The sequence below is a fragment of the Petromyzon marinus genome, chromosome 16 (genome assembly GCF_048934315.1).
Source record: "Petromyzon marinus isolate PM22_M1 ecotype Great Lakes invasive population chromosome 16, UKy_Petmar_22M1.pri1.0, whole genome shotgun sequence".
In the NCBI taxonomy this organism is placed as follows: Eukaryota; Metazoa; Chordata; class Hyperoartia; order Petromyzontiformes; family Petromyzontidae; genus Petromyzon; species Petromyzon marinus.
In genome coordinates, this window is record NC_133682.1 from 664,771 (window position 1) to 691,605 (window position 26,835).

At 53.5% G+C, this 26,835-nt stretch overlaps 1 protein-coding gene across 1 annotated transcript; it reads right to left on the reverse strand.

Annotated features, from left to right (window-relative positions):
- Positions 1 to 123: 123 nt before the first annotated feature.
- Positions 124 to 22,622, reverse strand: LOC116942787 (uncharacterized). Its single transcript, XM_076067386.1, has 12 exons — positions 22,147 to 22,622; positions 18,497 to 18,620; positions 16,326 to 16,673; positions 15,806 to 16,102; positions 12,748 to 13,044; positions 11,922 to 11,952; positions 10,451 to 10,518; positions 10,224 to 10,301; positions 9,908 to 9,961; positions 7,487 to 7,564; positions 3,360 to 6,040; positions 124 to 2,998 (listed from the first exon to the last, which is right to left on the reverse strand). The coding sequence occupies exons 2-11, from the start codon at positions 18,558 to 18,560 to the stop codon at positions 5,547 to 5,549; spliced, it is 1,809 nt and encodes a 602-aa protein (XP_075923501.1). The 5' UTR covers positions 18,561 to 18,620; positions 22,147 to 22,622; the 3' UTR covers positions 124 to 2,998; positions 3,360 to 5,546.
- Between the last annotated feature and the right edge of the window lie 4,213 nt (positions 22,623 to 26,835).

A 26,835-nucleotide genomic window follows, 5' to 3' on the forward strand; every position in this document is an offset into this window, starting at 1 on the left:
GTGCAGCACAGCGGTGTGCAGCACTGCGTGGTGCAGCACAGCGTGGTGCAGCACTGCGTGGTGCAGCACTGCGAGGTGCCGCAAATCCGCAGCGATGAGAAGGAAGCGCTGAGATGAACAATGCTGGATAAATACTCAATTTATTAATTCACGTATAAATTATTTGCCACCTCTACACAAAGTACCGGTTTATACGGAGGGGTCTGAGTTCCTAGACAATACCTGCGAATCATCAACACGCGAACGGCTGAACGCGAACAACGATTGACAGCCGAGACGTGACGCGCGCCGCTCAGGGCCACGAGGTGGGTGGCCTCCTCACTCGGCGGTCCCGCCCGAGGTGGCGCCGCTTCACCGCTTCCACTTTCTCCACGTGGCCAACAACGGTGAGTGATGCGATAACCGTTTGAGATGAGTGCGGGATGAACGGGCAATTGACTCTCGTTGGCCGTGTAAACAGATGGGATGCGACTCAAGCTGTGTGATCCACGGTGGTGCCGAGTGCTGTCCCTGGCCCATGGACTCGACAGAGCGGACGTGACATCAAGATGCACCCCGAACGCGTCTCCCACACACTGCGCGATCCGTCTCACTCATAAACACTCCTCGTAAACTCCCACGCGTACTATTCAGTTGTGCCACGCGTGTACGTGGAAGAGAGATCTTCACGGTGTGTGTGCGTGTGTAGCTGTGTTTGCCACGTGCTGGGGAGGACCATCACACGAAACGTCGCCTGTTATATATTTTTCTTTTAAGGCCATAAACACGGTGCTGTTATTGACGAATGTGTTGACTTATCGTTGTTTTTGTTTGTACACCACCACTGCCAACGCAGCAACAGCTTTTGTTGTGCAGGGTGTACTCAGTGTAACACATGCATATAGCTTACATAGACTGCTGGGACTAGTGCTCTTAACGAGAACCAATTACGGCGCATGATGAGAAAGCGTGATCAGCACCACGTCTGGCAGCGTTTGCTTCCTCTCCGCTGATGTTTGCAGGCTGAGTCGACCTAGGAGAATTCGAGCAACGGGTTCAAAGGGAAAAATTCGCTACCGATTTTAGCCGTGGTCTTGGAATCTAACTCAGATCGTCGCTTGGTGCGTAGCGCAGCTTGAGAATCATTACGCCACCTCTCGCCACAGAATGTCTTAATTACATTCATTCGGCCAGGAGAGCGACAATTAGTCCTAGGACTCTTGTATTTTAAGATGTATTCGGCCAATTGATGATGAGTGTCTTTTCTACACGTGGGAGGAAACCCACGCGTTCCGTTGGAAGCAACACTCCGTCCTCGTACAAATGGAAAAAAGAGGGAGATTAGTCCACTAACTAACGGACACACGCCCACACATACGCGCACGTGCGTGTGGAAACGTGATCATAATAGCTCAAGAAGTCAAGGAAAATCATCCTTCACCATCGTCAGGGCGATGGTGGTGATCTCGCGTGCACACTAACAATCAATCGTGAGGTCAACTCACGCGGAAAACATAAAAAAGAACACTCGTTTTAACTGTACCTATAAATACAAATTGCCCCGCTCAGTATTTTTTTTAGCCATGAACTTTAACTCGTGAGATACGTTCAATCACGCACGCATTGAGCGCTACAACATGACGCACGCCTACAGAAACAACTGCAGAGAGATGCAGGCTGGGCTACAGTGAAGAGACACGGTGTCGGCGCGTAGCTAACACCCTCGGGTGTAACGTGGGGGTATGGAGGGGGTATTTTGTGATTACTTTAATCCCCAAAGCTGCATTTTACAAGGCCACTCTCGGCCAGAAAGGGCTTTCAATTAGTAATAATGTTCAGTTCCTTTGTGATCACGTCGGGCTGTTTGACCTCACCCACCACGGGGTTGACCGCCACTGAGTTGGTAAACAGGACGCCAAAGGAGCGGAATCAGATATCCGACTAACCACTGACGTCAGCCGCGGTCGCGGGAATCGAACTTTGTTGCGCTAAGGACTGCACCACCGCTCCACACAATGGGCTGTGTTTACCTGCTTGTGTATAAATGAGCGCGTCTCTCTAATTGTATGGTGATGATTATGATGCCCCCCTATCGAGACGAAGGTAATTGTAGCTCGGCGCCTCACAACACATTCGGGGAGGGTTTCAATTAACCGTGAGTCGTTGAGCACGTGGAGGCGATTGAGATCATGATAAAGGGTTGTAGAGTCGATTATGCAGACAAATCATGAAATCCTGAATCTCTCTAAAGCAACAGCATCCCCCCCTCCCACTCCAGCCCCCCCCCCGCCCCACACTCGAGTAACACGCGCTATCGCAGATTCATTAGCATTTCGTGTTTTTCTCGATACGGGTCGAGGATGCGGTTAACAAGGGGAAGGAGGTAGCATTCGTGTGAACGGTGAAGGCGCAGCCCTGCAAATGCGCGCTCACGCCACTGCTGGCTGAAGAAGCCTCCGACCGAGGGAGCTGCGGAGAGCCCCGCGCGGGTGTGGCGGCCTCTTGCTCCACGCTGTGGAGCGTGCGCTTGTGGTCGCGAGTGAACGTCGCGAAGGCAAAGGTCCCCCGTGTAGCCTTTCAAAGCATTGTTGGGGCAAGTGCTGTTAGCGAGCACCTATTCAGTGCGGCAGGGCGCACGAGAGGGAGGTGCGCACCGGTTCCACCGCCCGACCGCCTTTCAGTCGCCAGTGGGCACGCGTGATATCCGATCCTCGTTTAAGGCTGAGTTGACCTAAGAGAGGGCGTAGGAGAAGTCCGCCGACACGACGCCTGGGAGTCATCGGACGCAGGTGGCAGAAGAGAACGGTGCGTGAACCGCCGCGCCATCGGCACCGACACCGCGCCCTCGGCCACCGCAGCCGTCACCATCCTCGTCAACATCGCCATTGTCGTCGTCGGCGTTCGTTGTGGCTGTCGAAGCAGCAAGGGTGGGCTCCACCTCGCCTCGTCCGCGCGGGTCACATCCTCAGAACCTCGTAAATGCATTCCTGGCTCGTGAACTCCTCGGGTGCGCACAACCCTGTGGCACATGGCAAGTCACGGGTGGGGGGTAGCAGGGGGGGGGGCGTTGGGGGGGGGCGCTTTTGTTAGGGGGGTTTGCAGGGGAGGGGGTGGATGGTGGGTGGAGGTCTCGACTCGGAGTCTGGATGAGCGAGAGTAAGGGTGGGAGGTGATAGGGCACAGCTGTAGCAGCGTATTTGCCTCCTTGTTGCAGAAGTTCGCGGTTCGGAAAAAGCAGCCGCCCTGACTAATTCTGCGACGTGTATTAGCAAGTCTCGCTTCATAGCGGACCTCGTGACGTTATACGAAAAAGTGTCGGCCATTGCGTGTAGGTGCGTCACGGTCCAAATTTGTCAAATTTGAAAGAAAATAAAAATCACCCGAAAATGTTTGAATTGGGATCACAGACAGCAGTACCGCCTCCTGCTGTGACACCACCGCAGGCTGCTCCTGTGAGGCAGCGGCGCCTCCACGCAGGTCAGGCACCCCGCGCTCTGGGAACGACAGCGCCCGTACCACGTGCACGCGGTGATCGGATGATTCCAGGTGATTGTTTGATCACGTGGAGCCGGAACAAGCAGGCGCGAGATCGGAGCGTGTGGAATGGTGGTTACGCGACAATGGAAAACGTGTGTGGGTGGAGAGCTGGGTGTTTGTGTGGGTGGGTGGAGGTTGTGGTAAGGGAGGTGTGTGTGTGGTGGTAAGGGAGGTGTGTGTGTGGTAAGGGAGGTGTGTGTGTGGTAAGGGAGGTGTGTGTGTGGTAAGGGAGGTGTGTGTGTGGTAAGGGAGGTGTGTGTGTGGTGGAGAGCTGGGTATCTGTGTGGGTGAGTAGCAGGCGCGGTGCTGGCAAACGATCTCCCCGTGTGCCACAGTGACGACCTTCACAGGTGCTACTCGCTAACAGCACTCGCCCCAACAGTCTGTTAAAGGCTATAGGGGGATCTTTGTCTCGTGTGAGCAGTGAATTCAAGGGGTGAGTGGAGGGAAGGCTATGGGGACAATCGTACTCCCTTGGAATCCTAACAGTTGGTACTTTATTGATATTTAGCAGAAACAAGACGTTTGTTGTGTTGTTATTGTTAAAGTAGGGCACTTAAAAAGCTATTTGTAATGTAGCGACTGCCCCATCGCCGCCCCCGTTGAGACTTGGAGAGCGTCTCTCCCCGTCTCTGGTGTGTAAGTGTATAATATGTGTGTGGTACGTGTGGGTGGAGAGTGTGAGTGGTGAGTGTGTGTGGCTTCCAAGTGCACCTAGTCTGGCACAGGCGCTGCGGCGACGACACCGAAACTTTAGTGGCGAGTGGGCGGCGGTGACTCTTGCTTGCGTGTGCGAGCTGTCGTTGACGCTAAGCTAGCGTGGTGGGTGTGAATGGTGCGCGTGGGTGGTGAGCATGGGTGGTGAGCGTGAGTGGTGAGCGTGAGTGGTGAGCGTGGGTGGTGAGCGTGAGTGGTGAGCGTGGGTGGTGAGCGTGGTTGGTGAGCGTGGGTGGTGGGCGTGAGTGGTGAGCGTGGGTGGTGAGCGTGGGTGGTGAGCGTGGCTGGTGAGCGTGAGTGGTGAGTGTGGGTGGTGGGTCTGTGCTCGGGTCGCTCACCCCCCCCTCCCCACGTCTCGTCCCAGGTGCTGGCCTTGTGGTCCACGGAGTCCACGGACTCATAGGCAGGATTGTCCCGCATGCTGCACAACCGTGCTCCTGGACTCGCCATGCCACAAGGGAAAGTTTTAACTAAAGCCACAAAAACAAACACAACAACAACATCTCAGCGTGCCTAGCAAGGCGATGTTGAATAATCCTTTCCAGGACCTTTCCCAGCACACTGAGGAGTGAGATGCCCCTGTAGTTGTTACAGTCTGTGCGGTCCCCTTTCTTAAAGAAGGGGACTACCAGGGCATCCTTCCAGTCCTGTGGAACCCGTCCAGTGGTACAGACAGTTGTTATGATGTCATGTAGGGCAGTCTGTGCACAAACGCCACCCTCCCTCAGCATTTCGCTTGAGGGATCATCTCTGCCCGGTGCCTTTCCTGGCCTCAGACTCTGGATCGCCTTCAGTACTTCCTCAACAGATGGCACCTCAGCCAGCCACTCACAGGGGGTGACTTCTTCCAATGTTTGAGGCACCGCAGCCTCGGCAAGGTCATCTCCACTTTGCCCACGTTGTTATCCAGGCTGAGGGATGGCCCTCCCCCAGGACCTCACAGAAATGCTCAGCAAATCTGCAAACCTGTTCCTGGGGGGCAGAGATTGGATCACCATTCTTTCCTCCTGCCCCGAGTAGAGGACTGTCCATCCCTCATGGTGCCAGGAGCCAGAGCCGGTCCACTGGACCCCCTGAATACCGCAGAGATCCAGACGGTACCGGTCTGGCTCCTGACAGAGGAGTGGTCACCTCTCCTCCACAGTGAGCGTTTGAACATTCCACGTGGCCACCCGCAGTGGCTTTTTGCTGTTTCTGGAGGAACCCCGAGAGTAAGGATTCAATCTCCTGGCTACGCCAAATGGGGTTTGGCCAGGAGACGTCATAGACGCCTGTCTCCCCGGGGCCTCCGGCACAAGCTTAGCTCGATATTTTTACGTGGTTTGGTGGTCATTTATTGAAGGTGGAGGTGTTACCAGCCCCTCGCACCCGTCCAGAGACCCCGTTGGCCGCTGTGGTGGCAACAAACGCCATGAAGGGGAATGGCAAATCGAAATTGGCCCTCTCCCCGTGGCACTGCTCACCACAGCGATACCGTCCAGCACCAACGAGGAGGTAGGGGGTTGTTTTGCCAGATGGTGAGTGAGGATGGTGAGTGTGGGTGGTGAGTGTGGGTGGTGAGTGTGAGTGGTGATTGTGAGTGGTGAGTGGTGAGTGTGGGTGGTGAATGTGGGTAGTGAGTGTGGGTGGTGAGTGAAGAGTGTGGGTGGATAGTGTGATTGGTGAGTGTGGCGAGTGTGGGTGGTGGGTTTGTGCTCGGGTCGCTCACCCCCCCCTCCCCGCGTCTCGTCCCAGGTGCTGGCTTTGTGCTCCACGGAGTCCACGGACTCATAGGCAGGGTTGTCCCGCATGCTGCACAACCGCCCTCCTGGACTCACCACGCCGCAAGGGAAAATTTTAACCAAAGCCACAAAAACAAAACATACATACACAAACACACATACAAACACACATACAAACACACATGCACACACACGCACACACATACGCACACACACACATGCACAAAGATCAAAGATCCCCCGTATAGCCTTCACAGGCTGTTGAGGCAAGTACACGCCACACCAGGTACTCATTTGAGGTTGAGTCGACTTAGGGGAGGCGCAGGACCAGTTCAGATAGTCGTCACTTATGTTGGCCATGAGCGGGGAAACGAACTGGGGCCACCTGGTTTGTAGCAGCGCGCTAGCCACTACACTACCGCCCCCCAAACACACGTACATATACTTACACACACATATACACACACAACAACAACCGCCATTCGCCACTATACACACACACACACATACACACATAAACACACACAAACATACACAAACGCGCACACGCGCACACAAACACCTAGAGGCTCGCCTCTAGCCCCTAAATGCGCGACCACTCAGAGACTCACTGAGCAGTGTCCGTGTCAAATCAGAAACACAAGGTACAGCAGTGCGACTTTGACCTTGCAACCCAAACTATGGACCATATCGTGAAGCGCTGCGGTCTGCGCTCCTTCAACGGAGGAGGATGGGGAAGAGCGCGACTCGACACCAACTCTCTCTCTCTCTCTGCTCAAGTCCTCTCGTCGTGGGAGCAGCAGATCTCGAAATTGGCGTCTAGCTCCTGGACAGATTGCTGCTGTCATCGTGTACCTGTGTTGAACTTCTTTCGTAACTTACGTATCGAACCGTGCTAATCGGAGGTTCGGGGGAAGGACAACGAACTTATCAGAAGAAGAACAAAAATTCTAAAGAGATGCGCCAGAGTAGAAAACCAGAGCGTGCGGTATAGGAGCTGTCGCGAGTGGTGGGATGGGCCTGGACAAAATGCACAAACTATGTGAGCTGGGCATCGTCACGGCCCCCCTCGTACACACGGGGGGTGAGAGAAGACGAGGTTTTATCTACTACGCGTAATGTCATTGAAGGCCGAGCCGACCTAGGAGAGGGCGCGGGAGAGGTTCGGTCACTTTCCACCGACACTGCGGCAGAAGGGAACGACTCTGATTGTCGCACGGTGCGGGAACCACGCAGACGATGGGAATGGATTATTTTATCCAATGATTGAAGCGTGGGTCACTTCGCCTCGTGCGCCAAAATGCCAATGTTGTGTCGTAAACGCTCCTCCACCCGACGAGGCCAAATAAATAAACAAATGTGTCACGTGAACCGCACGTGCCTGCTTCAGCACAGCGGTGTTGTGTGGTGCGGGAGAGCGATCCACAATCCACGATGTGCTCAGCGAATGAGTGAATTAATGCGCTGGGTGAGCGTGGTCACGGGTTCGGGGACTGTCCCGCGCTGGCTGCCCTCTGCGTGGCCCCCCTCACCTCGCCGCCACGAGAGGGGCTCCTCCCGAGCACCATTCAGGTCAATGGAGTGGTAGATCGGGTTCACGCGTATCAGTCCTGAGAGGGGGAGACGCGGCGAGACATCGACGTGAACGTCAACTCGCAGCGCTGCGCCGCGGCCGCGCGGTGTCCGCTGGCGTAGAGAGACAAGGAGAGACCACGTGGTAGAGAGACAGAGAGACAGAGAGAGACCAGGTCGTAGAGAGACAGAGAGAGACCACGTCGTAGAGATACAGAGAGACAGAGAGAGACCACGTCGTAGAGAGACAGAGACAGAGAGAGAGACCACGTAGAGAGACAAAGAGAGACCACGTCGTAGAGAGACAGAGAGACCACGTCGTAGAGAGACAGAGAGAGACCACGTCGTAGAGAGACAGAGACACAGAGAGACCACGTCGTAGAGAGACAGAGAGACAGAGAGAGACCACGTAGAGAGACAGAGAGAGACCACGTCGTAGAGAGACAGAGAGGAGGAACCGCAGATGAGCAAGAAGGCAGCACCAGCTACGCGGCGAGGAACGGACGCAACTAACAATTTCCCGAGCTCTGCGATCCTCTGTATACTAAGATGTCATCGGCCAAATAATTCGGGTTTACACGTGGGAGGAGACCGGGGAATGCCAAGAAACCTACAAGTGTGAGGAGGCAACATTGTATCCCATGCAGATGGAACAATTTGAGTCCACATTCTGCTTTACCGCCTTCTCTGAGCGAACGATCACGGATAGATAGAAGGGAGTGTGAGTGGACACGAGTGTGAGTGTGTGTAACAGTGTGAGTGGACACGAGTGTGAGTGTGTGTAACAGTGTGAGTGGATACGAGTGTGAGTGTGTAAGAGTATGAGTGGGTACGAATGTGAGTGGGTTCAAAAGTGAGAGTGTGTAAGAGTCTGAGTGTGTGTAAGAGTGTGCGTAAGAGTGAGTGTTTGAGAGTGTGAGAGTGTATAATATTGTGAGTGTGTAAGAGTGTGAGAGTGTGTAAGTAAGAGAGTGTGTAAGAGTGTGAGTGTGTAAGAGTGTGAGTGTTTAAGAGTGTGAGTGTATAAGTGTGTGGCTGTGTAAGAGTGTAAGAGTGTGTAAGTAAGAGAGTGTATAAGAATGTGTAACAGTGTGAGTGTGTAAGAGTGTGTGAGTGTGTAAGAGTGTGATTGTGTAAGAGTGTGAAAGTGTGTAAGAGTTTGAGTGTGTAATAGTGCGAGTGTGTGTAAGAGTGTGTAAGAGTGTGAGTGTGTAAGAGAGTGTGTAGGAGTGTAAGAGTGTGAGTGTGTAAGAGTGTAAGTGTGTAAGAGTGTGAGTGTGTGAGAGTGTGTAAGAGTGTAAGAGCGTGAGAGTGTGTAAGAGTGTGAGTGTGAGCGTGTAAGAGTGTAAGAGTGTGTAAGTAAGAGTGTAAGTATGTAAGAGAGTGTGTAAGAGTGCGAGTGTGTAAGAGACTGTGTAAGAGTGTGAGTGTGTAAGAGTGTGTAAGAGTGTGTGTGTAAATGTGTGAGTGTGTAAGAGTGTGAGTGTGTAAGAGAGTGTGTAAGAGTGTGTAAGTAAGAGAGTGCGTAAGAGAGTGTGTAAGAGTGTGAGTGTGTAAGAGTGTGAGTGTGTAAGAGAGTGTGTAAGAGTGTGTAAGTAAGAGAGTTGTAAGAGAGTGTGTAAGAGTGTGAGTGTGTAAGATTGTGTGTAAGAGTGTGAGTGTGTAAGAGTGTGTGTAAGAGTGTGAGTGTGTAAGAGAGTGTGTAAGAGTGTGAGAGTGTAAGTGTGTGTAAGAGTGTGTGTGTGTGTAAGAGTGTGAGTGTGTAAGAGTGTGAGTGTGTAAGAGTGTGTAAGAGTGTGAGTGTGTAAGAGAGTGTATAAGAGTGTGAGTGTGTAAGAGTGTGTGTAAGTGTGTAAGAGTGTGAGTGTGTAACAGTGTGAGTGTGTAAGAGTGTGTAAGAGAGTGTGTAATAGTGTAACAGTGTGTAAGTAAGAGAGTGTGTAAGAGTGTGAGTGTGTAAGAGATTGTGTAAGAGTGTGTAAGAGTGTGTGTGTTAGAGTGTGAGTGTGTAATAGTGTGTAAGAGAGTGTGTAAGAGTGTGTAAGAGTATGTGTGTAAGAGTGTGTAAGAGTGTGTGTGTAAGAGTGTGTAAGAGAGTGTGTAAGAGTGTGTAAGAGAGTGTGTAAGAGTCTGTAACAGAGTGTTTAAGAGTGTGTAAGAGTGTGTAAGAGAGTGTGTAAGAGAGTGTGTAAGAGTGTGTAAGAGAGTGTGTAAGAGAGTGTGTAAGAGTGTGTGTGTAAGAGTGTGTAAGAGTGTGTAAGAGAGTGTGTAAGAATGTGTAAGTGTGTAAGAATGTGTGTGTAAGAGTGTGTAAGAGAGTGTGTAAGAGAGTGTGTTAGAGTGTGTAAGAGTGTGTAAGAGAGTGTGTAGGAGATACGTACCGCAGTCGCCATAGAACGTGTCCTGGTTGCCACTCGCAACCAGCAGCGTCACTTCTGGGAGGAGGAGAGAGACGCGCGGAACGCGATGAATGAACAATTCTATGAATGAAACATTTAATGAGTGAAATAGTTAATTGACGGGTGAATAAAACAATCGAATGAGTTCATGGCTGTGATGGAATTAATGACTACATGCCCGAATGACTGAAATTTGCGACTGATTGAATGAGGCAATTGCCGAAAGAATGAGTAAAAGAGTGAACGAAGGAAGGAAGGAATGAGCGAATGAGTCGTGGCGCGCGTGCGAGGCGCGTACCGGGCGGGGTGCGCGGGGCGCCGCGGGGGTGCGGCCGGACCACCGCGTAAATCGGCTCCCGGTGCTCGGGCGGAGGTCCTGCGGAGCGGCGGTCGAACCGGTGAGTTTCAACATAGCGGACGATTTCCATTAATTTCAACGCCCCCCTCCCGTCCCCTCCCACACGTAACAGACGAATGGCTCCCTGCCCGTGTGTCGGCGTGGATGCGGGGCTCCTCTGAGCTCACCCAGCGCGTAGAGGCGCCGCTCGTTCCCGGAGTCGAACTCGTAGCTCTCCTGCGCGGCGAAGTGAAACCTGCGGCCACGATCACATCAGGAATGATATAGCAACGAGAGCCGTAGACTCGCACAGAGAGTCGTAGACTCTATAAAAAAACACAAACTCATACCGAGACTGAGAGACTCACACAGAGACTGAGAGACTCACACAGAGACTGAGAGACTCACACAGAGACTGAGAGACTCACACAGAGGCTGAGAGACTCACACAGAGACTGAGAGACTCACACAGAGACTGAGACTCACACAGAGACTGAGACACTCATACCGAGACTGAGAGACTCACACAGAGACTGAGAGACTCACACAGAGACTGAGAGACTCACACAGAGACTGAGAGACTCACACAGAGACTGAGAGACTCACACAGAGACTGAGAGACTCACACAGAGACTGAGACTCACACAGAGACTGAGACACTCATACCGAGACTGAGAGCCTCACACAGAGACTGAGAGACTCACACAGAGACTGAGAGACTCACACAGAGACTGAGAGCCTCATACCAAGACTGAGAGACTCATACCGAGACTGAGAGGCTCATACCGAGACTGAGAGACTCACACAGAGACTGAGAGACTCACACAGAGACTGAGAGACTCACACAGAGACTGAGAGGCTCACACAGAGACTGAGAGACTCACACCGAGACTGAGAGACTCACACAGAGACTGAGAGACTCACACAGAGACTGAGAGACGCACACAGAGACTGAGAGACTCACACAGAGACTGAGAGGCTCACACAGAGACTGAGAGACTCACACAGAGACTGAGAGACTCACACAGAGACTGATAGACTCACACAGAGACTGAGAGACTCACACAGAGACTGAGAGACTCACACAGAGACTGAGAGGCGCACACAGAGACTGAGAGACTCACACAGAGACTGAGAGCCTCATACCGAGACTGAGAGACTCACACAGAGACTGAGAGGCTCACACAGAGACTGAGAGACTCACACAGAGACTGAGAGACTCACACAGAGACTGAGAGAATCACACAGAGACTGAGAGACTCACACAGAGACTGAGAGACTCACACAGAGACTGAGAGACTCACACAGAGACTGATAGACTCACACAGAGACTGAGAGACGCACACAGAGACTTAGAGACTCACGTAGAGAGCTGTGGGCGCACATTTAGAATCATAGACTCAAACAGGGAGCCATTGACTCACAGAGACTCATATACTCACATAGAGAGTGACCCATTCACAGAGAGCCACAGACTCACACAAGGTGCCATCGGGTCACACAGAGAGCCACAGGCTTACAGAGAGACTCACGGACTCATATAAGACTCACAGAAACCCACATACTCGTACAGAGACTCATACAGGTGCCGGCTCAGTGTATCTGACACAGCCATTATGAACCTCGTTAGCCTCAGAGCTGCGGCGGCGCTTTGCTCACCTGCTGCGACGCGGGAAGTGTGGTGTCCCTGCTGCACACGGGGGGACACGCGCGGCGTGGTTCGGTTAGACACGCGGGAGGAGTCTCCAACTCGTTGTGTGCATGCTGCAGCCGAGTGGATTGTTGTTGTTGTTGTGTGCATGCTGCGAATCGAGTGGATTGTTGTTGTTGTGTGCATGCTGCGAATCGAGTGGATTGTTGTTGTTGTGTGCATGCTGCGAATCGAGTGGATTGTTGTTGTTGTGTGCATGCTGCGCTTCGAGTCGATTGCTGTTGTTGTTGTTGTGCGCATGCTGCGCATCGAGTGGATTGTTGTTGTTTTGTCGCAGTATGGATGAGAGATGGCAGGAGGCCTGGGGGAAGAGGTCATCATCTAGCAGTGGATTGAGCATGGCTGCTCATTAAGGCTTAAATGATGATGTTTGAGATGAGATGTATTGCACGACTAAGTTCCGAAGGCATCAAGCACATGACACTTTGCGTGTGTTATTATCACCGTACTTGTCTTATCATGAACGCATTTTTGTATTCGCGCTGGCGTGCTCATAGCGCAAGGCATTCCCAAAAAGAAGGCGCCGACTGTGCTTCACAGACACAGTCGGCGGTGTATCATCCCCGCGTCCTCTCGCTCTCTCTCTCTGTGAGAGATGTCATGCGCCACTAAGTTACGAGGGAGCGAGCAAACACCGCGCGGCGCGGGGCGCAGCGTTGGCGCGTTGTTGCCGTAGCGAGCACGGCTACGCCTGGCACGAGGTGGCCACGGCCGTTCTGCGCAGTCCCCACTGAGTAATCGATGGGGCTATTTGGGGGGGGGGGGGGCTGCTACCTATGATCGAGTGGCCGCCCTTGTCCTTCCTCGCACGGGACCTGCGCACCGTCAACACCAGCAGAGCGCTCAGCACCACCAGCGCCGCAGCGCCCGCCAGCAGATAGAACCTCGCGGGGAGGTCTCGGTCGGAGGTGCTGGACTCGCGTCCCGGGGCGATGGCACCCCCGCGGGGGGACCTGGTGGTGGCCGGGCCCTCGGAGTCGATGAGTCCCCCGGCTTGCGTCCCGGTCGTGTGAGAGGCGGGGGTCGCCGTGGCGAGGTCAGGACAGCGCCAGCGGCTCGAGGTGTGGGTGGCTGCGGGAGGGAGGTGAGGGTGGTGAGGGAGGAGGTGAGAGAGGTGTGGGAGTGTAGTGAGGGTGGTGAGGGTGATGTGGGAGGAGGTGTGGGAGTGCAGTGAGGGTGGTGAGGGTGATGTGGGAGGAGGTGTGGGAGTGGAGTGAAGGTGGTGAGGGTGGTGTGGGAGGAGGTGTGGGAGTGGAGTGAGGGTGTTGAGGGTGATGTGGGAGGAGGCGAGAGAGGTGTGGGAGTGGAGTGAGGGTGGTGAGGGTGGTGTGGGAGGAGGTGTGGGAGTGGAGTGAAGGTGGTGAGGGTGGTGTGGGAGGAGGTGTGGGAGTGGAGTGAGGGTGTTGAGGGTGATGTGGGAGGAGGCGAGAGAGGTGTGGGAGTGGAGTGAGGGTGGTGAGGGTGGTGTGGGAGGAGGTGTGGGAGTGGAGTGAGGGTGTTGAGGGTGATGTGGGAGGAGGTGTGGGAGTGGAGTGAGGGTGGTGAGGGTGATGTGGGAGGAGGTGTGGGAGTGGAGTGAGGGTGTTGAGGGTGATGTGGGAGGAGGCGAGAGAGGTGTGGGAGTGGAGTGAGGGTGGTGAGGGTGGTGTGGGAGGAGGTGTGGGAGTGGAGTGAGGGTGTTGAGGGTGGTGTGGGAGGAGGTGTGGGAGTGGAGTGAGGTTGGTGAGGGTGATGTGGGAGGAGGTGAGAGAGGTGTGGGAGTGGAGTGAGGGTGGTGAGGGTGATGTGGGAGGAGGTGTGGGAGTGGAGTGAGGGTGTTGAGGGTGATGTGGGAGGAGGCGAGAGAGGTGTGGGAGTGGAGTGAGGGTGGTGAGGGTGGTGTAGGAGGAGGTGTGGGAGTGGAGTGAGGTTGGTGAGGGTGATGTGGGAGGAGGTGTGGGAGTGCAGTGAGGGTGGTGAGGGTGATGTGGGAGGAGGTGTGGGAGTGGAGTGAAGGTGGTGAGGGTGGTGTGGGAGGAGGTGTGGGAGTGGAGTGAGGTTGGTGAGGGTGATGTGGGAGGAGGCGAGAGAGGTGTGGGAGTGGAGTGAGGGTGGTGAGGGTGATGTGGGAGGAGGCGAGAGAGGTGTGGGAGTGGAGTGAGGGTGGTGAGGGTGATGTGGGAGGAGGTGTGGGAGTGGAATGAGGGTGGTGAGGGTGATGTGGGAGGAGGTGTGGGAGTGGAGTGAGGGTGTTGAGGGTGAGTTTGTCCACGCTATTGCGGTTTGCTTGAAAGGGGTCCGCGGAATTTAGGCGGAGCGCTCTTGCCAACAACGTCGGACAATGCCGCAGCATTGGTTCACACGAGCTCGACTCGTGCAGATGAGACCCCGAAGGTTGAAGCCGGTACGGAGGGTTACTTTACATAAACCAATGTCCTTGCTGCCTGGCGATTGCACTCGCAGTTCTGTTGACATCAGAAGCGGGACCGTGCGCGTGCGGGCTGCAGAGCCGCGATAGCGAACGGCAGCAGCAGCCGCGCTGCGTCACCGCGTGGGAGGTAAGAGGCCGAAAATAAATAATAAATAAGAATTTGTTTGTAAAAATAATGCGATAATCGCTTCATCAACCCACGTGTCACGAATCATGAAGCCAACATCTGGACGCAGGGTGTGGGAACCGAGGGGGAAGGTTTGAGATGGGGGCGGTGGGAGAGGGCCAAGAAATAAGCGGTGCCCCCTAACTTAACATTCTTTATGGGGCCCCCTTGCCTCTTACCCATGGACCCCCTTGGTTACTCCACGTGGACCCCCTTGACTACTCCACATGGCCCCCCTTGGTTACTCCACATGGCCCCTCCTTGACTACTCCACATGGACCCCCTTGACTACTCCACATGGACCCCCTTGGTTACTCCACATGGACCCCCTTGGTTATTCCACATGGCCCCCTTGGTTACTCCACATGGACCCCCTTGGTTACTCCACATGGACCCCCTTGGTTACTCCACATGGACCCCCTTGGGTACTCCACATGGACCCCCTTGACTACTCCACATGGACCCCCTTGACTACTCCACATGGACCCCCTTGGTTACTCCACATGGACCCCCTTGGTTATTCCACATGCCCCCCTTGGTTACTCCACATGGACCCCCTTGGTTACTCCACATGGCCCCCTTGGTTACTCCACATGGACCCCCTTGGTTACTCCACATGGCCCCCTTGGTTACTCCACATGGCCCCCTTGACTACTCCACATGGACCCCCTTGACTACTCCACATGGGCCCCCTTGGTTACTCCACATGGACCCCCTTGGTTACTCCACATGGACCCCCTTGGTTACTCCACATGGACCCCCTTGACTACTCCACATGGACCCCCTTGACTACTCCACATGGACCCCCTTGACTACTCCACATGGACCCCCTTGACTACTCCACATGGGCCCCCTTGGTTACTCCACATGGACCCCCTTGGTTACTCCACATGGCCCCCTTGGTTACTCCACATGGACCCCCTTGGCAACTCCACGTGGACCCCCTTGGCTACTCCACGTGGACCCCCTTTGTTATTTCACATGTGGCTCCGTTGCGTCTCTACACGGTTCCTCTTTGCTTGGCGATATTGACCAAGGCAGTCGAGTTCAATTCAATGCGCTGCTGTTTCCCATCGCTGTATTAACTCGTTCATCAACTTCGACGCCAGAGTCGTCGCGGCTCTTTGCTCCCAACTGACTCCGACGCACGCGCGCCTCGTCAGTCCCCGTCGCAGCGAGCGGCGGTAGCGAACGAGAGGTCGAGAGTTCACCTCGGGGCGCGCGGCGTTTCGCGTCCCTCCCGGCCCCCCACTCACTGGAGAACGTGAGGCAGAAGGAGGCGGCGGCTCGCCCCTCCTCGTCCTCGCACTTCCACGCGCCCTGGCGTCGCGCCTGCACGTCCGTGATCTCGACGCGGAGCCCCGAGTCGACGATTCGGACTGGGCTCGACGAGTTGTCCCCCTCCGAGGGGATCGAGGCGCCGTTGAGCGTCCACGTGATGCGGGGGCCCGTGGCCTGTGGCCTCTCGCCCAGCTGACAGGTCAGGGACAGGTTCGACGACGGCGTCACGGATCCTGGGGGGTCCATGACGATGCGAGCCTTCGCGGAGCAGTCTGCAGGCGACATCGTGAATCGTCGTCGTTATCATCAGCAACGCGTCGTCATCAATATTAAAGCACAGAATCATCGCCGTCATCAATATTAAGAGCAACATTGTCAAATTAACCGTTTCCATCTTCACCATCATCTATTCTCAACATTCACGCTCATCACCATCCAGTGACACTCATCATCATCATCACCGTCACCCTCGCGCGCTTCTATTCACGCCTGTACCTGGCGAGACTCGCAGCCGCGTATTCACCCAGTCCGATTGGACTCGCCCCCAGGAGTCTCCCGAGGAGTCCCCCGATGACTCCCCCGAGCCCCTTTGCAGCATGAAGATCCCCGAGTCCGTGAAGCGCAGATTGCTGACGGTGAGGGTGCAGCGCTTCCCATCCCAATCCGTGCGCACGCGCTCGGCAATGTCCTGCTCCGCGGGGTCGCCCTTGCACTCCACGTGGTCGGGGATGAAGTGCCACGTGAAGTCGGGGTCCGTGCCCGTGCAGTTCAGGGCCACCGAGCCCCCTTCTGTGCCGCTCGCCTCCGCCAGGCTGAAGGGCACGTGTATGGCCTCGCCAAGGGCTGCAGATGTAAACGGTTATTCATCGATTACAATCTCACGACGATTGATTGACGCGGCGGCTTCGGTTTCGTGGCGCTACGAGGCGTCTCCGTCGGGTTGTTGGCGCGTCGTGTCTCGACCCGATGTCCGACGGTTCGGATCCGCGTGGCGCGAGTTTTTTTGGCAGCATCGAATTCTCGGACGTCGTGGCTGAAGAAGCTCCCATGTAGCACGCGGAGCGAAACGTCGGACATCGCGCCGAGACAGTCGGAAACAGCCGCCGCTGTTTCCGACTATCGTTCAGCGTCTCGGCATGGAACTCCAAACGTTCAGCGTGGACTTCCTTTTGGTTGCGACGCTGTTGGGTGTCATCATTGTTCTCGTCTCAACGGTCAATTCTGGATCGGCAGCATCAGTGCCGTAACGCGAGCCACTGGGCGTGCACCCTCCTTAGCTGTAGGTGACAGTGGTGAGACATGGCGTGCACTACACTCCTTCAGAAGGAAAACATCTACGTAACAGGGGACGTTTCGGGCAATATCCCAACTTCGTGTGCTTTAATAGTAAGAATGATAGTTGAAGTTTCCGTAATGTGCAATGAAAAGAGGACGTTGCCTGAAACGTCGTCTGTTATATATCTTTCCTTTTTATACCAATGTGTTGAGTTGTTGTTGATTAATATTATGAAGCAGTATTTGTTTAAGCGAAAAAAAATCTATGCACCGGTTTCAACCTTCTGGGTCTCATCAGCAACAGCAGCAGTAAGCGTGCGTGTTAAACAAACTGTTGCCGGACCTGCAAATGATATTGGCAGGAGCATTCGAAACAACGTGTGGGGCCCCATTAGACGCGAAACAAGGAGTAGTGGAGTCAATACAACCCCACAAGTTGATCTCTGCTATCTGTTCATTAACATATTTCACCTGGATAACACCTTGAGATTGAACATCAGGTTCGCGTGACTTTAGGGGTTACCGTGGGGGGTTGTGGGTAAAAAATAAATAATACAGCAAGTAGCCAGAAACCCATGTCACGTGTTGTGCTTACCGCTGGCTGCTCAGAGACCGCATTTCCATTACACTTTTGAGGGTTACAAAAACATTTAGGTCAGGTTTCGTGCAAATTAGCACCTTTCACCGGGAAAAAACCCTGCGTAATCTAATCTCGTCGATCTCGCACATTCGAGCCACACAGAGAAGTTAATCAGAGCCAGGGCCCCGAGCGGCACGGGAGCGCGGGCCGCCCCGAGCCCTGGCCCGTGGGGAGGAAGGGGGGTTCAAGTTTGACCCAAGCGCCCCGCGATTGTTTCACGTTGCCCCGCTTCCAAGAATGTCCGGACCATCACGACTTGTCATTATCACCACCACCACCACTACCACCATCATTATCGTCATTATCACCGCCATCGTTGTCGTCATCATCACCATCGTCATCATCAATCACGATTTATCATTCTCGTCGTCATCACGAGCAGCAGCAGCGTTGTCGGTCTGAACGCTGTTGGGCCGGCTTGGAGTCAGGCGAGATGGATCAGGCTGGGTGGCAAAACAATCCTTGGAACATCGTCCTTGACTGCTCCGGCTGTTATTAATAATCGGGAATGGCTGAGCGCGAGTGAGTGTGATGGAGGGGTGGGAGAAAGGTGGGGGGTAGGGGTGGATAGTGGGGGTCTCACCTGTGTGTGACGCGAGGACCAGGTAGCGGGGTAGGGGTGTATAGTGGGGGTCTCACCTGTGCGTGACGCGAGGACCAGGTAGCGGGGTAGGGGTGGATCGTGGGGGTCTCACCTGTGCGTGACGCGAGGACCAGGTAAAGGGGTAGGGGTGGATCGTGGGGGTCTCACCTGTGCGTGACGCGAGGACCAGGTAACAGCAGCAGCACGCGGCCAGCAGCGCGCTCTGCAGCATCGTGCGGGGTTGGCGCGGACCGCTCAGCTACCTCCCGACTCAGCTTCCCTCGACTCCTCCCTGCAGAATCATTGTGCACAGCCACGCAGGGGAGTCACGAGTGGAGCTCTCTTCACGTGAAACACATCCTACCTGGTGACGTTGCTGGATTGGCAGTGGTGCGCAAGCACAAACAACAACAACAACAACTCAACACACTCGTCAATAACCCTGTGGTCGTGAAAGGAAACAAAGATATATAACTAGTAACGTTTCGGTTAATGACCCGTATTCATGTGTGCTATGAGGAGGCTTTTCGGGGCAGTTAAAGCAGAAACATCAATCAATCAAACTTTATTTCTAAGGCACTATTCGTGCAATAAAATTCTAGACGTGCTTTACAAGCATGAACAAATATTCTTAGTTTTTTAGGTAAAGTCACGTTGAAGAGAAACAACAAAATAACAAAATATATATAAAACAATAAAAAATTCTCACGACGTTTCGACCATAACTCATAAATTTATTTTTAAAAATAAATAAATGGTTTGCATACATTTATTTTAAAAAATAAATTTATGCAAACCAACACACCTGATGATGACCGTTTGAGTTATGGTCGAAACGTCGTGAGAATTTTTTATTGTTTTATATATATTTTGTTATTTTGTTGTTTCTCTTCAACGTGACTTTACCGAAAAAACTAAGAATATGAATTACTGCAGTCACGAAAGCTTTAAATCAAAATTTAAGCATGAACAAATTAAGTTAAATTGCACGCAAAATTGAATCACGTAACATTTCTAACAAAGACGTAATACAAATAACACATTCAGAAAAATCCTAATTTAAAGCCAGTTTAAAAAGTTTTTAGATTCATTTCAAAAGTGCTTAATCATTCTGAAGCCCTCAGATCCCCTGGCAGGCTGTGTCGCAGGCGAGGACTGTAAACACTCAACGCCGCTTCTCCCTAGGGTTTGGTTCATTTCTTAAAAGCATGGAAGATATGTATACAGGTGGCAGACCATTCAACCAGTTAAAAATCAATGAAAGCATTTTCAAATCACTTGACTTCTTCTTTCGTATGGCAGTGTGAAAAGCAACAGTTTTTATTTTTCTTAACGATCGTCATAAATGAAAGCAAATGTTCCTCATCCAGTACAATGATGTGGGTTTGACGCAGTGTGGATTTCAGCGATATCGCCAGGATGTGCATGGATGGAGCATTCATTGGTGATGTGCTTAGATGGTTTAGACTTCTCCAAAGTCGCAGTTGGGCGATTCTTTGATCTTCCATTTACGGAATGTGTACGCGCATCTGCCGTGTTGTGTTCGAGCGTGGTTCAGTGTGGTCCGTAGTCGTCGTGTTTGACTGGCTGGCAGCCAGTGCAAGGGTCGTAAAATGTGTGTTACGTGAGCGTTGTTACGTGAGCGTTGTTACGTGAGCGTTGTTACGTGAGCGTTGTTACGTGAGCGTTGTTACGTGAGCGTTGTTACGTGAGCGTTGTTACGTGAGCGTTGTTACGTGCGCGTTACGTGAACGAGTGTTTTTTCTGGTTGCCTCAGAACACGTCCCCCTGCATGGAATTGTACTGTGCAGCAAGAGGCCGAGAAGTTCCCTGTCAGCTCGAAACAAGGAAATGTGAGACGCGATGCGCCACAGCCTCCGAGCCCCGACCCCTCGGTTCAACACTCCAGTCGCGTTCTCTTGCTCAAAGAGCTGGACTGGCTGGTCACGAACCGTCAGAACTCACCAGTTATGGAAAACCTCTGATTGTCCAGTCTCGCTAACGAGCACCTCCTCCTGCACGTGAGTGACCCGATGCAGATCTCTCTCCCTCCCTCTCTCTTGGCTTCGATATGATGGACAACCTCGTGGCCACAGCCCCGAGCCGCACACGAACCACGATAGCAACCGAAGCGAGCACACCGCAGTTGCTCTCTTGTCTCCGCATTGGCCGCTTGTCAAGTGCTGCTGCTGCCTGCTGCCTGTTGCCTGCTGCTGCCTGCTGCCTGCTGCCTGCTACTGCCTGCTACTGCCTGCTGCCTGCTACTGCCTGCTGCTGCTGTTGCTGCTGCTGCTGACCTACAAGGGACTCAATGGGTTAGCGCAGCAGTATCAACAGGAACTTGATCCGTGTTGACTCTCCAACGAGGTCCCTGCGATCTTCAGATCGCCTTTCTCTCAGTACTCAGAGATCAAGGCTCTGTTCCTGGGCTGACCGGGCTTTTATCACTGTGCAGCTGCCAAGCTTTGGAACGCTTTTCCTTTGCTGACAAGACAACCCAAGTCGTTTGCTATATTTTAGTCAATCTTGAAAACTCGCCTCTTTAACCTGGCCTTTAGCCCCTGTCTTGTCCTGGCGTGTACCCTGCAGGTTCTGTTCAATTCCTGATGTTCGTACACGGGGCGCATTGGCGGGATCTACGGATGAAATACGGCTTAGAGATGTAAATTATCATAATATGATTATTATGATCATGATGATGTACAAACGAAAAATGTAAAATTCTCCTCGGGTCAGTATGCGACGGCTGTGGTCACCTCCCAGAACAGAACCGGGCAGCACAGAGCGACTCAGGGCCCCACTCACAAACACGGAGGGGCGGCATCATCCTCCACGCAGCAGCGATGCACCACCACACCGCTACTCCACCCGACTCAATCATCCGGCTCATTAACCACCTCGACGTCAGGTCGCAGCTGTAGCTCTACATCAACAATCAGCCGCAGGAAAAAGAAGACGATGAATAACCGCATAACGCATTCATGTTATTGTTATTATGATTGTCAAAATAATTTCTCACTTAGTATAAAGTTTCACGAACGATGACCTCGATAATCATCGTATTACAAATCGCGCTGAATTAATTATGGTTTCCCATAACCGTCTCACTAAATATCAATTAGAACTAATTATAAGGGCTCGCTCACGATCGTCCCACTCACGATCAATTCTCACCAAATCATCGTCTCAACAACCACTGCCAGACGAGGCATCGTCCAGGCCGCGTGAGATCATTGTTGCACTGATCTCCATCTCTTCTATCGCCAGCTGCCTTCCCTCGACTCATCTCCAAGCTCCCGCTCACTCGGTGTCGCTCTCACGCGCCTCGCCCCTGCAGCGCGAACTCGGACGCGAACAGCTCAGCCGCCACGCGATTACATTGCCGCACTGCGAGCGCAAACGCGGCTGTCTGCAGGGATGGGATGCCGACGGCAGCAGCAGCAGCCGCAGCAGCAGCTTCTCGCAAACCGCGTGAATAAGCCGCCTCTCTAGGAACACGCGCGCAGCCACCACCACCGACACCACCGACACCATCGCTACCACCACCACCGTCGCCACCAGCAACACCACCGACACCACCGACACCATCACCATCGCTACCACCGTCTCCACCAGCAACACCGCTACCACTGCCACCGCCACCGCCACCACCGCCCAAATAGACTGTTGGGGCAAGTGCTGTTAGCGAGCACCTATGAAGGCCGGCACGGCACACGAAGGAGTGGGTGGCCAGCACCACGCCGACCGCCTTTGTCTCCCTAGTTGTGATATTTACACACCGCACCATCGCCGCCACTAGCGCCTGCTGAAGTACTCACCCACTCGGTCGACTTCTCTTCCAGTTCCTCAATCTCCACGCAGACCGTTTGAGAATGAGGTTCGAATCCCTGGTCGCCGCTGAACCTCGCGTGTCCCGGTTCAGACCCAGGTTGCTCAGAACATTTCGACGTCTCGGTTCGATCTCAGTCCCGAATCGGAGTTTCCCAGTCCATCTTCATTCCCCCGTGCCCTCGGTTCAGTGCCCGCTCTCGGTGTGGCCCCCGATCCTGGTATAGTTTTAGTTTTTATTTTATTCCACCTTTGGCTCGATCTCGGGTCTCAGCTGAACACCGCGCCTAAGGTGCGGCCTCGCGTCTGGGTGCGAGTCCTCGTGGTCAGCTAGACCCTTCGCGCCGACCTGGCTCGATGACCCAACCTCGACCCTCTGTGCCCGTTGGAGTCTCGGGCTCCGGAGAAGCTGCGGCGCTGATCGCCGCCCCCGGCGCTTTCCGCCCGTCCCCAAAAAACCGCGACCGCAGACCCGCTGACGTCACCGCGCGACTCACAGTGAGGTGACGGGCCACGGAAGGACCATTTCCCGAAACGTCAGCCCTATTATTTATACATTCCCATTTATGCAAATTGTTACATTTATATTTTGTAATATTAATTAATGGGTTTGGCCTATCCTGCCGTACCAGTCTTTGGGGTTATTTGACCATACTTCAACACGATGGTCAATGAAGAAGGGGAGGGGGGGGGGAGGTTCAGCGATCAGCCGCTGCTGATTTTAGCCATGGCCGGGAATCAAACCCGGGTCGTAGTGTCACCACCGCCTGTAATCCAGCTCTGTGGAGGCAAAGTTTGGTGGATCGCACAAATGTTGCGAAATTCCCATCCCATGGGCATCGAAGTAGATCCATACATGAGCTCGCCAGGATGTCCGCAACTGACATCTGTGAAAACGAGCTTTATGGCGCATCGGATTCCTCCGGTGTTCATATTCTGATTCAGATTCCGAATATGGCACAGCAGATGTGACTCCACCTGTTCCATCTGTATGCCCCCTCGCACGCGTGAGTTTTTTTTTCCGGGTGCTCCGGTTTCCTTGGACAATTGTTGGTGAGGTTGGCTCCTCACCACCGCGTGGCTGCTGCTCCCGCTCATCTGTGGTTCCTCCTCCTCATGGCACCTCTGAGTCATCCTCTCTCGAAGAGAGCGCGAAGCTGATACCGTGCGATGATGACGCGGTGTTACGAGTTGTACAAATTACATGTTTTATTATTTTAAGCAGTATAACTGCTACACCACAAGTAGTAAATTACGGACCGCAATTTGAAACGATTCTACGCGAGTTTGTAATAAGACAGCGGTGACAAACGACAGTTCGCGAGATGTATGTATTATTTACAATAGGAGAGGCCACGGTGAGCAGTAGAGGTCACTCTTGATGTATAGCGGAGGTCAGAGCTAAGAAGCAGGAGATGCGTGTGGGGTCATCAAGGTCACTTTGTCTCGGGCTGCGAGCTCGCCGTGGGTGCACGCCCAGGGGCCCCGTGGGGGTCGCGCTCGGGGTCACGGAGTCACGGGGCCGCGAGTCGCCACGGCGATGACTACATCGCGACGTCCGCGTCACCTCTGACTCCTCCTCTCACTCCTCCGCGATTCCGAGAAATCCGCGCGCCTCCGCCGCGTGGCCTCGCTCTGTCGTTGTTTCACTGCTCATCGCCTCTCGCTCACGCCCCACTCCCGCGCCTTCTCTCGCTCCTCCCTCCCAGTCCGAGTCGCGCCAGGCCGGATGCTGCCCGCCCTGCACAGCGCAACTTTACGAGCTCCCATCTGGCGCTTCCTTGACCTGCCCAATGCCTGCCCAATGCCTGCCCTCAGCAATAGCTCTCTCCTGCCCCCCCCCCCCCATCTCTTGCCCAGCTCTGGCGGCGCTATGAGTGGCGTGACGTCTCTGAGAGCTGGCGGGTGTTGGCAAACCGCGTGGCTTGTGGAGGCAGTGTGGAGGCAGTGAGCGTTGGTGGATCACACACAGATGGGCTGTGCTACTCCCCTTCCCGTGTGTGGGCGTTGAGGAGGTGCCATACCCTGGCTCGCCAGGAGAAGGCAGTACAACAAGTGGAGTAATCACCATCTATTTCCATCTGTAGGGGGATGGGGTGTTGCCTTCTCGCGTAAGGCGTGGGTTTTCTCCGGATGCTTCGCTTTCCTTCCACATTTGAATAAGAAACTCAGGCCCATCATTAATTGGCTAAAACATCTTTACAAATTAAAAACCCAAGCGGCAGGACCCTCCTGAAAAAGAGTCCTACGACTCAGTGTGGCTTCCCTGGATAAACACGCAACTCGGTGCTCGTACGGTGGAAAGCGAAGCCGGATTTGCGTGCGCGCGGGGGTGAGATAAGGGCCCCGCGCAGCGCGTGCTCGTGGAGAGATAACGCTGCACAGCGCCGCGGCACAACGCGGAGGCAGCGCGCGGGGGGAGGCAGCGCTGCCACGCGGGGCGAAGGGGAGGAGGAGGAGGAGGGTAGCACACAGGCGGCGGTGCTGCTGGCGGTAGTGGAGGTGGAGGCAGTGGAGGTGGTGGTGGTGGTGGTGGTTGTGGCTATGCCGCACGTGGCCTGTAATCCAACCGCGAGGGTTTTTGGTGAAACTGAATTCCCCGTGGGCGTCGAGATGCACGATCCGTATCCTGGCTCGCCAGGAGATGGCGGTACGAAAAATGTGGACTCCATCTGTTCCATCTGTATGTGGATAGCGTGTTGCCCCCTCGCGCAAGGCGCGGATTTTCTCCGGGTGCTCCTGTTTTATTCCAACATGTAACCACTCACTTGGCAGGTAACACCTTCATAAATAGTGGACCGCAGAGCTTGGGCATTTCTCCTTCTCCTCATGACGCCTCAGCGTCTCTGTCGGTCTGTATCTCTCTCTGAGAGCGAGCGAACGAAAACTGCGGGTTGCCGGCGTAATACGAGTAAACATTTCCGTTATTATAAACACTCGAGCGCAAGTCAACCAAAACCTAGAGCCATCCTTAACCATAACCCAGATAGCCAAGCATTAACTCCCACCACTACAATGGGCAAGCCTATCCAAAGGAACCAGACCTCCTACCATCCCAATCTGATTTAACGAAATAGTCAACGCACTCCCCGTATTTTTCTAAACTTATATTTTTACACATATCATCAGCTAAATGCTCTTCTGTGGGAGTGTTTTTTGTTCAGCAGCATTGGTTCAATACACAAACTGATCTTAGTTATCCAGCCAATAGGCTACATGCCACGACCGTATCTCTAATTAGCCAACCACTAGTACCATTCCTACCCTAACCAACCAGCCACTAGTACCATTCCAACCCTAACCAACCAGCCACTAGTACCATTCCTACCCCAACCAACCAGCCACTAGTACCATTCCAACCCTAACCAACCAGCCACTAGTACCATTCCTACCCTAACCAACCAGCCACTAGTACCATTCCTACCCTAACCAACCAGCCACTAGTACCATTCCTACCATAACCAACCAGCCACTAGTACCATTCCTACCCTAACCAACCAGCCACTAGTACCATTCCTACCCTAAACAACCAGCCACTAGTACCATTCCTACCCTAACCAACCAACCACTTGTACCATTCCTACCCTAACCAACCAGCCACTAGTACCATTCCTACCCTAACCAACCAACCACTTGTACCATTCCTACCCTAACCAACCAACCACTAGTACCATTCCTACCCTAACCAACCAACCACTTGTACCATTCCTACCCTAACCAACCAGCCACTAGTACCATTCCTACCCTAACCAACCAGCCACTAGTACCATTCTTACCCTAACCAACCAGCCACTAGTACCATTCCTACCCTAAACAACCAGCCACTAGTACCATTCCTACCCTAACCAACCAACCACTAGTACCATTCCTACCCTAAACAACCAGCCACTAGTACCATTCCTACCCTAACCAACCAGCCATTAGTACCATTCCTACCCTAACCAACCAGCCACTAGTACCATTCCTACCCTAACCAACCAGCCACTAGTACCATTCCTACCCTAACCAACCAGCCACTAGTACCATTCCTACCCTAACCAACCAGCCACTAGTACCATTCCTACCCTACCCAACCAGCCACTAGTACCATTCCTACCCTAACCAACCAGTCACTAGTATCATTCCTACCCTAACCAACCAACCACTAGTACCATTCCTACCCTAACCAACCAGCCACTAGTACCATTCCTACCCTAACCAACCAGCCACTAGTACTATTCCTACCCTAACCAACCAACCACTAGTACCATTCCTACCCTAACCAACCAGCCACTAGTACCATTCCTACCCTAACCAACCAGCCACTAGTACCATTCCTACCCTAACCAACCGGCCACTAGTACCATTCCTACCCTAACCAACCAGTCACTAGTATCATTCCTACCCTAACCAACCACTAGTACCATTCCTACCCTAACCAACCAGCCACTAGTACCATTCCTACCCTAACCAACCAGCCACTAGTACCATGTCTACCCTAACCAACCACTAGTACCATTCCTACCTTAACCAACCAGCCACTAGTACCATTCCTACCCTAACCAACCAGCCACTAGTACCTTTCCTACCCTAACCAACCAGCCACTAAGTACCATTCCTACCCTAACCAACCAGCCACTAGTACCATTCCTACCCTAACCAACCAGCCACTAGTACCATTCCTACCCTAACCAACCAAC

Coding starts and splice junctions, on each gene's coding strand:
- LOC116942787 (XM_076067386.1), bottom strand. CDS start 18,560: ATGCTGCAGAGCGCGCTGCTGGCCGCGTGCTGCTGCTGTTACCTGGTC. Junction 13,045..15,805: donor CTTCTGCCTCACGTTCTCCA/GTGAGTGGGGGG, acceptor TCCCTCCCGCAG/CCACCCACACCTCGAGCCGC. Junction 11,953..12,747: donor GGGCGGCCACTCGATCATAG/GTAGCAGCCCCC, acceptor CCCCGTGTGCAG/CAGGGACACCACACTTCCCG.